Source organism: Salmo salar, chromosome 21 (assembly GCF_965601325.2).
Source record: "Salmo salar chromosome 21, fSalSal1, whole genome shotgun sequence".
Classification (NCBI taxonomy): domain Eukaryota; kingdom Metazoa; phylum Chordata; class Actinopteri; order Salmoniformes; family Salmonidae; genus Salmo; species Salmo salar.
Window position 1 is genome coordinate 32,223,587 of NC_138311.1, and position 12,431 is coordinate 32,236,017.

Here is a 12,431-nt window from a genome sequence, read left to right on the forward strand (position 1 = left end):
GTACAATTGAATTGGGGCTTTTGATATGACCAGCTTTGGTACAAATGATGATGTTATGCAACATGCTGTAACGGGTCTGATAACAGTAACATATTAGTGAAGTAGCATTAACGCTAGGTTTAACGTGCATTATAGGCATTGATATTTACCAGTTATTTATGTTTACTAAATATTCGTAGGTAAAATTGTCCGTCATCATCATAGGCGTTATGGAGAGGGGCAAACTGCTGGGGAATCATCTTGCATATCTTCTGGGTGAGAAGATCAATTCCCTTGGATGGAGGCCCCCCTCCGCCTCTGGTCTGAAATAGCCCCCGCCTCTCCTCTGCCGCATCCTTTTTCGCTTTGGCTTTTAATTTTTTTCCAGCATCCTTTCATCCTTTCACTCTTCTCTTTAATCCGTATCAATCCATTACATTTGTCGCATAAAATTGCCCAGGTGTCTTCCTTCTTTTTGACAGTCGTGTTGTCTGTCTTTTAATCCTCCAGTCTTTTAATCCTCCAGTATGTTACTAAATTCCTCCATCAGCTCCGACAATAGTTTTTTCATGAGCAGAGAAATTTGAACTTCATTGACTTGCCATGATCATGTGGCTAGCAGACATATAATAAATGGCTAAATAACGTTAAGCAACGACAATAATAAATAATATTGTATGCTAGCTAGCTTGGTTTATAAACTAGCTAGCTACAGTAGCTAACAAATTAGTTTTCTGTCTAGTACTGGCAAATAACGTCTTTTATTTCAAATCCGCCAAGCCATGAGAACCTTTCCCGATGGAGTTGCAGTTGTTCTAACGTTACATTGTTATTATTTTATCAAGGAACAGCAACTTTGTGGCCTCATATGTCAAGTAGGCTAGCTACTTCATTTCAATATGTCACTAATCATAGTTTAAAACCGTTAATCATAGATTTACTGATCCAGATTTAAAATTAAGTGGTGCAACACATCTCTGATTAATTATAAACCTAAATTTACAAAACCTAGATTAGCTCTAATACTAGATTAATTTAAACCATGTTGGTACAACCCACCCTTAGATTTGGCAGTGACATAGTGTCCCCATGAGTAATAGAAAACTGAGCCAATCACGGCGCAACGCTCAATATTTTCTCCTGGCTTATCCCACCACCACAGAAAGCACTGAGCTAGGCTGAAACACCTGCATTTTGGAGCTGCTTTACCCAAGAAAACAAAAAAGAGACGATGCTTGTGTCATGTCTGCTCCCGTTCTTCCCTTTGAGGGCGCCAGATTACCCTGCATCACACGCTCCTGCCATCCATCACTCACACCTGCCCTCTCTCGACACTGGCATCAGCGTTATTGGACTCACCTGGACTCACTTGTCACATGTTATTTTCCTCCCCTATATTTGTCTGTTCCCCGCTGCTGCATTGCATTGTTTTTGTCTTTTGAATTTGTTTCTGACGCTGTTCCTGTCTCGTCTCTGTCCGTTATAATTAAATGTTATACTCCCCGTACCTGCTTCGTCTCTCCAGCGTCATTCCGCGTGACAGAATGCAGCAGCCCACTGTCACGTCTGCTCCCGCTCTTCCCTTCCCCTGGCGCTTGAGGGCGCCAGATTACCCTGCATCACACGCTCCTGCCATCCATCACCCACACCTGCCTTCCCTCTTCACTCGCATCAGCATTATTGGACTCACCTGGACTCACTTATCTCCTGTTTATTTCCTCCCCTATATTTGTCAGTTCCCCAGCTCTGTTCCCCGCTGCTGCATTGATTGTTTTTGTCTTTAGTTTATTGATGCTGTTCCTGTCTCGTCTCTGTCCGTTATAATTAAATGTTTTACTCCCCATACCTGCTTCGTCTCTCCAGCGTCAACACATGTGACAGAATGCAGCAGCCAACATACGAAGCATCGGGGAGTACTGGTGTTCCGGTTGGAATGGTGGCAGCAGCTCTGGGTCGCCATCGATGGGACCGGGGGTACCTCAGCCAGCCGGTTGGGCTTTCACGCCCTGGCTGGCTCGAGAGGTTTCGTTACCTCGGTTGGCTCGAGAGGTTTCGTTTCCAACAACATTTTTTGAAAACAACTTCCCTGAATAAACATCCCTGAATGACGGGTCACCACAGGATATGTGATTTAATTAGCTAGTTCTATACGTTCTCTTTCTTTCTCATACCCTTTATTTAGGGTTATATTCCACCGAAGTTGCATTACTTTTCAACGTTTTGTACAATAATTGTGTAGTAGTACACCACCAATACATTGGTTAATCAACCAAACATTTTGCGTTTTTTATAGAGGTTACCAAGCTTTCTTATTTTCGGGAAATGAAACCGAAAGTTCTTATATATGCTCTGCTGAAACGGAATTGGTTAGATCGGCATATAATGCTGGCATGATCTGACAGGACGTTGCTACAAAAAGTTTCAGCACCCATTTTTGATTTTAAATTAGCTCTTTAGTTCTGAAGATGTCAATATTCAATTACAAGGAGCGTTATGGTTGCCGAAAGCTGTTGGCGATGATGACAAATGATGACATATCCTCACTTCGATTTACTGTCACTAACAAAAAGAAGGATATTTTCGAGAGTACATCAGGTAGGGTCGGGAGTCCAAGTTTTTTCATCCTTCATTGAAGCTAGAATCCTTAGTTACTACATCCATATTTGGACTTATACATTAATTCTATATACCCATTGATTCATGAAGAATATAACTTAAATGCCCCATGAGCGTAGTTAATCAGAAACCAAAGTACAAGTGTGTTTTACTCTGATGTTTGTAAACGATGTAAATGTCAACAGAAACTGTATAGCCTAAAACTATCATTTGATATCATGGATGGTCAGTACTTGCATCCATAGATCTGAATTTGTGAGTGGTTACATTTCTCCGGGGTGTCAGATTTGTATTTGTTTCGTTTAACGATTCTAGCTTTAAAAACACATCTGTATTAAAACATGTGAATACATTGTTATACAATTCATTAATTTAGCCTGCAATTGGTTTTAGAACATGTGGATAAAATGTACTTTCTTAGCTCCATGTATTGAAGGTAGACTCAGCAATATCTTCATAGCAGGGTGACTGTTTGCAGACATCAACAACAGAATTCACATACGTGCCATTGCCAAGATTGCCAGACAGTTATTGTTCCCTACCTTGAGGCATACCCTATACTCACATCACCAGATAAATCATGTTTGATGACTTTGAAACCATGAGTGTGTTCAGAATGTGCCGTGTTGTAAAAAAGTATTTCCATAATATACCAATGAATATCCAGTGGTGGTGTGAAAAGCTTTATCTGTAATTGTGCTGCTCAGATATGTGATATCTCATTAGAGTCCTTTGGGTCATATTCTTATGTTACAGAATCAATGAATACCATCCTTTCAAACACAGAGAATGCAGAGGCATTCCTGAAACGCAGGAAAGTTCAACGTGACTTCATATTCAGATACCTGACGGAGGACGAGGGGGTTGTGATACCCAAAAGCAGCAACAAAGACCAGCTAGTGAAGAAGGCCCTTGAGATCTGGACTATTAAGAAGGTATTTTTAGAGCAGATACATTTATTCACTTGGGGAACTAAGAGGTAAGGTAAATAAACCACTTTCTATTGTCTCAATTATCTTCAGGTGCGTCCACAAGATGTCTGCTTCAGTGCTTTAACAAGAGCAGCAGATTCTCAGATAGGAATGAGGTTTCCAACAGCACATGTCCCCCCTCAGCCTGTCTACTCTAAGCCGCACTACACATCCCAGGTAATAATAATATCAATCCTAATCCTGTGGCATGAAGTAATGCAGTGTAAAAAGTATTTTGTATTGTAGCGAACAAAGAAATTTCACCTCAGTTCTTAGAAATGCGAAGCTTTGGCCAGAACATTTATTCCATTTTTTAAAGAGATATGTTCTTGTCTGTAGATGTTGGACCTTCAAAGCCCAGCAGCTGAGACCAATCCAGGACCAGCTGTGACTATTCTGAGACAAATTGAGACCAGTTTGAGACCAATTGGTCTGAGAACAAGTGAGAGCGTCTCTGTTTCCTCTGAGGCGACATACAGTGGTGGCTTTGACCACCTGGCCTTGGCCAGACAGTTTTGTCAGTGGTTCTTCAAGCTTCTCAACAGTCTGAACCCCTCCCTGGGCCAGCCTCCTCAGGAGTGGGGACCACAACACTTCTGGGCGGATGTGAGGCTACGTCTTCTCTCCAGCGCCGGAGAGCAGTATACAGAGGAATACGAAGGAGCAGCAATGACCAGCCTGCGTCTCCTGGCCCTGGTGAGGGACGAGAGGCTATTGTTGAGCCCCAACCTGGAGCCTAGTGGCCTGAAGGCCCTGTCCTCCCCCCACGGCCTGGCGCTGGTTGCTGTGGCAGGGACCATCCACAGAGACAGAGAATGTATCGGCATTTATGAGCAGGCGTTTGGCTTGTTACGCTCCCCACTGGACCAGAACAAATGGAAGATCAAGTTCATGGTCTTGAAGGTGAAGGGCCAGGAGGCTCTCAGGGTGGGAGAGAACCTGCTGTCTCCAATATTAACATGGGATTCCAATGACCTGCAGCTCCTCTGTAGATGATGGGGGACCTGGTGTGATCGTCAGCAGGGGTCTTCAACCGAGGGTCCGCAGGTCTGGATGCTAACTATGGAGACATTTTAAGTTTCATTTAGCTTTATAAAATGGTACAGTACATTTATTATCATGTAATGCTTCATAAGTTGCCTACTTCTAGGTTTACTCATTGTCAGAAAATGACTATTTAACTGTTTTCTAGTTTCGTACATTTTCCCCCCAGCTAATCAATCATGATACTGTAATTGACCTCAGTAACTTCTGATCTATTTATTCTAATTATTTGTTGCCTTTATTTAGGAATGAAGTCATTGAGACCAAAATCTATTTTTTCAAGGGAGTCCTGCATAGATACACATTTTACATTATATCAACAAAGTCCAAAGGCTGTGAAAACTAGGCCACCACTCCCTTTTTCATTTGTGTTCTTTCACCCTCAATCTCTCTCTCCGTCGCGCTGTCCTCTCTCACTCTGTGTGAGAGTGTAGCCCATAGGCCTGGCTCTGTGTGGTAGGGTAGAGAATGCAGCAGTGACTGTGATTTTGGTTGGAAATGTTACATGTGGGTTATTCTTGGCATTCCCTGCAAAGGAACTGAGCTAGTTAATGTCTCTGTCGGTCGGGGCTCTGCGCTTTACTGGGCCATAGTTGTGGCAGAGGAAACCACCACGGCCATTGTTCTCTGGCTGTTCATCTCACAGAAAGAATAATAACAAGTTGCCTGCCTTTATGGCACTTGGCTTCCCTCCGTTTAATAAGCGGTTTGGCCCATGGAATGGCTCTGACGCAAGAGCTTAAAAGATACCTCTCAAAAACGACACATAATTGGTTAGTAAAGACCCTACTTAGTATTTCCCACCACACTTTAGCTGAGACAGGTATTAAAGTTCTCTCTACTGCCCAATATTCTCAACATACCAGTATCAATTATTAGTCTTAAAAAAAGTGATTTGTTTTCATATATTACTTTTAGCCTTTTCATGTTGGCATAAAAAAAGTGTCCATTGATAAAAATTCCATATCTTTTGAATGAGTTATCCACATTTCAATGTTTTGAAAGGTTTTCTCATTACCATACTAACATGACGTCATAATTTGTGCTGCTAGCAGTTGCTACGGAAAGTTTCAGCACCCATTTCTGATTTTAAATGAGCTCTTTGTAGATGGCATGATTGAATTACAAGGAGCGTTATGGTTGCAGACAGCTGTTGGGGATAATGACAATGCATGACATATCCTCACTTTACTGTCACTAACAAAAATATGGATATTTTTCGAGAGCACATCAGCCAGGGTCAGTAGTCAAGCTTCGTTTTTTTTCTTGGTCATTAAAGCTGGAATCCTTAGTTTCTGTATCCATTTTTGACTTAGAAATGAATCATATCCCTTCTTGAAGAATATAACGCAGGCAGCCTAGTGGTTAGTGTTGGGCCAGTAACCGGAAGGTTGCTGTATTGAATCCCCGAGCTGACAAGGTAAGAATCTGTCCTCCTACCCCTGAGCGAGGCAGTTAACCCACTGTTTCCCAGGTACCGTGGATGTTGATTAAGGCAGCCCCCCGCATTGATTCAGAGGGGTTGAGTTAAATGCAGAAGACACATTTCAGTTGAATACATTCAGTTGGACAACTGACTAGGTATCCCCCTACCCCACCAGAACCCAAAATATAAGCAATGTTTATAAACGTCAACAAATACTGTATAGCCTCAACATGGTTAAGGACTATAATTTTGATGTCATGGGTGGTCTGTCTTTGCATCCATAGCTCTCTATGAATTTGAGAGTGGGTTTGAGGACCTTTTAACTGATGATTGTGTTTTACTTTTCGTGTATTGACGTGTTTATGGATGTCTATTATTGATGTGTATAGTGTGTGTTGATGTGTATGCAGGGCTCATCTGTAAAATAGACCTTGTTCTCAACATGACTTCTTGTCGAAATAAAGGTTGAATCAAAACAAGTAAATGGTGAGAGACTGTATGGTGGAACCATCATCCTTTCTCATACACTTTCTGCCAAACTGATGGTTTACTGGTGAAACGGAAGTTAATTCTTTAGATATAGTAAAACGTATCCTGTCTGTTTTTAACGTGGGTTGCTGTTTCATGCTGGTGTAATATATGAAATAGTATGACATTATATACCGGATAATTGTGTCCTAATATTTGAAATTATGTAATGTCATCCTGAAAGAATGAAACCGATCTTTGTTCCCCTTTCTGACTTTCAGATTGACAAAGTCCCAACATTCCACAAGGGGGCAGGCATGCTACATCAATGAGAATTTATATTTTGATCCTCAGCCAAGTCGAATGCTTTTAAAGCGATTACGTGGGGAAAGTAATCAATTCCTAAGCACAGCCTGGGCTACTTTATGTAAGCTGGCAGTGTCTTGTAGCCTAGATCGTGAACAAAACAGTCAATTTGAGAGTTTACCGTGAATTGTCTGCCATTAAATTAATAGGGTTGTAAACTATTGCCTTTCAAAGGTATGAAAACACATATTTGACTAGTTATTGAAGTGCCAGTGAAGTGGATTTATGTTGTAGAACTATAATCAATCAATCGGCAATATTTCTCAACGTTGAGTAACAAATCACATTAAGAGGTAAATTCAAAGTTTTTTTCAATGTGATTGCCGTCTTCGAAGTGCTACTCATTCAGAGCATTTCCAACATATACAAGCTTTGACAAACTATTGTTGAGAAGAATAGTATAAAAAATATAACAAACTTGTATAGGAAAAATGGGGGTTAGGGTGATGGTCAACTAAATTCTGGGCAAGGCCTCTATAGATTGACATATGATGTCACCTCTCTTCCTTTCTTCCCTTTATGTTAGCTAAATAAATGCATCTATTTACAGCTGACATACTTTTTCTGTTTCAGGGTAAATTGATGTGGACTAGATAGGCAGATATCAGAGTTTCTAACAGTGCTCTGTGCTGCGGCCCGGTGTAGTTTTACACTCACATGATTAGCTCGCATAAACACTGGAAACGTTAGACCACAGGGCAATGCACAGGATCCCAGGAAACAAACAGGCGAATAGTGAGAGGATCCCGTTGCTGTGACGGTTTAGTTTAGCATCAATTAACCCAAACAACATCTAGAACACTTTTTACAGGAAAATAACTGTGTATTTATAAAAGGGGAAAATACAGGGAGAAATGTACCTAAATAGATTAAGCTAACATGGAGGTTTCAATCAGAAGAGCTTAAAATAAACCAGGAAACAATCACTGCTCTCCATCATCCTATACAGTGGTTGAATTGGGGTGGGTGGGGCTGGTACGTTGAACCAGTAACTCAGATTTTCTACTGCTTGAATGCCAGCTCAAAATTGGTTAATCCACAATACATATCAGGGAGTATTAGTGTACAACTTTATTTTTCAACACACAGCCCTATAGAACATACAGCCCCATCCCACCATTTCCTCCATACTGCAGTGTTCCTCTCTGATAGCCAGGCCTTCACCACGTAGCGCAGGGCCCTTACGGTTCTCTCAGCTTGGCTCTAAATAGAGATGATCACGTTATCAGAGCGTTGCCAGGAGGTTGTCAGCTTGCGTTGGGCCTGCTGGCCATCCTGAACAGAGTGGCCGGTTGGCGGATGTGTGTTGATGCCAGCCTCCCAGCACCCGTCCTCCAGGACATCTGCAGCTGAGAGCTGCCTGCCCACGCTGCATCTTAATCCCCATCTCTCTCAGCCTCTCCAGCCTCTCCCTCCAGCCCTCAGCCCACTGCTCGCCGGTTTGTATTAATTGCCCTTGCCTCGCTCGCTGTTTGCTTCTGATTACACTCATTAATTTCAATTCCCAGGGAACCCAGCCGCCGATTTAGACACACACACACACAAACACACACACACACTATGACATCAGTGCCTGGACATTTGGATGCTATTAATTGTTATTAATAGCAGCAATGTTCGCTCCCCGCCTCTCTCTGTCTGAAAGTAGACTGCCAGCGTGAAGGGTGAAGATGGGTACTGACCCTATGACCTTATGTCCCTATGCCCATAGCCCAGCCTCGAGATACCCAGGAGGTGGCTCAGATCTGGACCCATGCTAAATCTATATTACCTTGAGAAGTATTCAATATCCTATATAACTACTGCTGTACACACCTTTTCTACTCACATACTGTCAATACTTTCTTAGAAAAAAAGGTGCTATCTAGAACCTAAAAGGGTTCTTCATCTGTCCTCATAGGTGAACCCTTTGAAGAACCCTTCTTAGTTCCAGGTAGAACCCCTTTGAGTTCCATGTAGAACCCTTTCCACAGAGGCTTCTACATGGAACCCAAAATAGTTCTACCTGTAACCAAAAAGGATTTTACCTGGAAACAAAAAGGGTTATCCTATGGGGACACCCGAAGAACCCTTTTGGAATTCTTTTTGAAGAGTGTACTCTCTATAGACACCATTCACACACACATATATTTATATTCCGGACTCTGGTCCGGAAGCTCATTTCCTGCAATTCTGTCAGTTTTCCAATGGGCTTTGTACTGCATATTTGAATACTGTATTCTTGACAGCTGTCTAATATTTTTGCTACTGTACATTGTATTTTAGTTACACCACTTATTTATAGGTATACTGGATTTTTGACATAGCTCACTCTTATAAACTCAGCAAAAAAAAAGCTGGACCCTGTCTTTCAAAGATAATTCGTAAAAATCCAAATAACTTCACAGATCTTCATTGTAAAGGGTTTAAACACTGTTTCCAATGCTTGTTCAATGAACCATAAACAATTAATGTGCATGCACCTGTGGAACGGTCGTTAAGACACTAACAGCTTACAGACGGTAGGCAATTAAGGTCACAGTTATGAAAACTTAGGACACTAAAGAGGCCTTTCTACTGACTCTGAAAAACACCAAAAGAAAGATGCCCATCTGCATGAAAGTGCCTTATGCATGCTGCAAGGAGGCATGAGGACTGCAGATGTGGCCAGGGTAATAAATTGCAATGTTCGTACTGTGAGACGCCTAAAACAGCACTACAGGGAGACAGAACGGACAGCTGATCATCCTCGCAGTGGCAAACCACGTGTAACAACACCTGCACAAGATCGGTACATCCGAATATCACACCTGCAGGACAGGTACAGGATGGCAACAACAACTGCCTGAGTTACACCAGGAATGCATAATCCCTCCATCAGTGCTCAGATTGTCTGCAACAGGCTGAGAGAGACTGGACCGAGGGCTTGCAGGCCTGTTGTAAGGCAGGTCCTCACCAGACATCATCAGCAACAACGTCACCTATGGGCACAAACCCACCATCGCTGGACCAGACAGGACTGGCCGGACTGACGAGTCGCAGTTTTGTCTCACCAGCTGTGATGGTCGGATTTGCGTTTATCGTCGAAGGAATGAGCATTACACCGAGGCCTGTACTCTGGAGCGGGATCGATTTGGAGGTGGAGGGTCTGTCATGGTCTGGGCCAATGTGTCACAGCATCATCGGACTGAGCTTGTTGTCATTGCAGGCAATCTCAACGCTGTGTGTTACAGGGAAGACATCCTCCTCCCTCATGTGGTACCCTTCCTGCAGGCTCATCCTGACATGACCCTTCAGCATGACAATGCCACCAGCCATACTGCTCATTCTGTGTGTGATTTACTGCAAGACAGGAATGTCAGTGTTCTGCCATGGCCAGCGAAGAGCTCGGATCTCAATCCCATTGAGCACGTCTGGGACCTGTTGGATCGGAGGGTGAGGGCTAGGGCCATTCCCCCCAGAAATGTCTGGGAACTTGCAGGTGCCTTGGTGGAAGAGTGGGGTAACATTTCACAACAAGAACTGACAAATCTGGTGCAGTCCATGAGGAGGAGATGCACTGCAGTACTTAATGCAGCTGGTGACCACACCAGATACTGACTGTTACTTTTTGACCCCCCCTTTGTTCAAGGACATATTATTCAATTTCTGTTAGTCACATGTCTGTGGAACTTGTTCAGTTTATGTCTCAGTTGTTGAATCTTGTTATGTTCATACAAATATTTACACATGTTAAGTTTGCTGAAAATCAACGCTGTTGACAGTGAGAGGACGTTTCTTTTTTTGCTGAGTTTATGTCTCCTGTTGTACATATCATTCTTTGTATATCTCGTGTAAATCATCCGGTGTATACTGTATATGTATAGATTGCATTTGGATTACTCTTACTCTGCTATTTGGTTGTTAATTGGATTCTTCTTGATTTTTTTAAATGTTGTATTATTTTGTACTGTTTGACATTTTATTGCATTGTTAGGAGCTACATTTGCTAAACTGTGTACACGACCAATACTCTTTGACTTGATTTGAATGTAAAGCCATGACAAATGTTGTAGCTTTCTCTCTTTCGCTCCCTCTTCCTCCAGCTCTCCTCTCTCTCCTGCTGAGTGGAGGAGAGATTAGGACAAATGGAAAAATGGAAGTTTTAACAAATAATTCAGCTAAAAGTTATGATGTATAAGTAGGATGCAAGTTCCTGTGAGAGTGTGTGGGGGTAGCTACCACTCTGCTACAGCTGCCTTGCTACTTCTACAACTGTATCATCAACTGCTGGACTGTTCAACTACCACTCTGGCCCTGTTCTACTGAACCTACCAGCGGAAACTCATTCCCTGTATTTCGCCTACCAGAGGAGCAGGGAAAGTCTCACCTCCCACCCAGCTGCTGCTCCTCTCACTCCGTCACCTCACAGCCTGGGGCTTTCTGTGAAAACGAGTCTGCAGGAGTGATTCATGTTGCGGCTGTACCCTAACAGGCCTCCAGGGGGCAACACCTCAGGGGTCAGTGCTTTCTGCTCAAATCCCTTGCAGCCTGACTGACTTCCTCACACAACACAACCCACACACTGTAAGCCAATTAAAGAACAGAGCTTGGATGGAAAAATTCAAATGTTCCGTTCTCGATTTCCCAAGAGAAGAGTGCTATTTTTTTAAATCTTTTTTTTCAAGGGTTGTTTCGGCATTTCACCTATAGTGACTCAACAAACCGGATGAATGTCACAGTGAGTGGATGTGTGACATCTGGGACATCTTAGACATCTGGGACATTTCCTGCTTACCTCAAGACTGTTGGGGTACAACGTATCTCTTCAAGTCTCAGGCAAGGTTCCTCACCACTGAACCACCTCTATTATACTTGATTATCCTTTCAAGGGTTTTCATACTGTATCTGTCACTCTCCAGTACCTTTCTAAAAGACCAGATAAAGAGCTCAGATTGTCTCAGCTCTGTGGGTAGTAAAAGACAGAGGGCCTTCTGGGGGATGCTGGGGGATGTAGGCAGTTAGAAGGGAGGATATGTGATCTTGTAGAAGAGCATATTGATTGATAGCTGGCCCCATGGCTGGTTTGTGAGTTATGAGTTGTGTTCCCCCTAGTCTTCTGCTGTGCGATGGTGTTGGAGGCCAGACTGCTGCCCACAGGGCCTGGTAACACCAGTTAGAGAAAGGAGAGGAAATCAATAGCTGCCCTGTTCACTCAGAACCCAGCAGTGCATCTCAGTAGTCTAATAGTCTACGTTTCTCCTCTCCTCTCCTCTCCTCTCCTCTCCTCTCCTCTCCTCTCCTCTCCTCTCCTCTCCTCTCCTCTCCTCTCCTCTCCTCTGTCTAGATATCTACATGCTGCTGCTGACATCCAGGAATGTTCTCATTCATCCTCATCATCCTCATCTCCTCCACCAGAAACCCTATTTCCCCAGAGGACCCTACCAAAACAGATCTCTCCCCCCCCAGCAAGCAGTGAGGGAGCTGCATGCCTCCATGGAGCATTTGTCAGTATGTCATTGTATAAGCCAGTTGGCACCGCAAGCTGAGAGGAGAACAGCAACCTGGTCTCTGAGCATTTAATATTATTCTGTAAGTAAAAG

At 43.0% G+C, this 12,431-nt stretch overlaps 1 protein-coding gene across 2 annotated transcripts; it reads left to right on the forward strand.

Annotated features, from left to right (window-relative positions):
* The first annotated feature begins 2,006 nt into the window (after positions 1-2,006).
* Positions 2,007-7,424, forward strand: LOC106582055 (uncharacterized protein C3orf38 homolog). 2 transcript variants are annotated; one of them, XR_001323235.3, is made up of 5 exons: positions 2,007-2,574; positions 3,352-3,530; positions 3,618-3,743; positions 3,906-4,613; positions 6,786-7,424. XR_001323235.3 is itself a non-coding variant. In XM_014164750.3 (4 exons), exons 1-4 carry the CDS (start codon positions 2,445-2,447, stop codon positions 4,560-4,562), a joined length of 1,092 nt encoding a protein of 363 aa, XP_014020225.1. In that variant the 5' UTR covers positions 2,007-2,444; the 3' UTR covers positions 4,563-7,424. The 2 variants fall into 2 exon arrangements, 1 of the variants encoding a protein (XP_014020225.1); XM_014164750.3 differs by having other exon boundaries at positions 3,906-7,424.
* Positions 7,425-12,431: the final 5,007 nt, after the last annotated feature.

What these genes read in the sequence shown, in the direction of transcription:
- LOC106582055 (XM_014164750.3), top strand. Translation starts at nt 2,445, where the DNA reads ATGTCAATATTCAATTACAAGGAGCGTTATGGTTGCCGAAAGCTGTTG. An exon ending in TATTTTCGAGAGTACATCAG is followed by an intron (nt 2,575 to 3,351) that starts GTAGGGTCGGGA and finishes CTTATGTTACAG; the next exon opens with AATCAATGAATACCATCCTT. An exon ending in AGATCTGGACTATTAAGAAG is followed by an intron (nt 3,531 to 3,617) that starts GTATTTTTAGAG and finishes AATTATCTTCAG; the next exon opens with GTGCGTCCACAAGATGTCTG.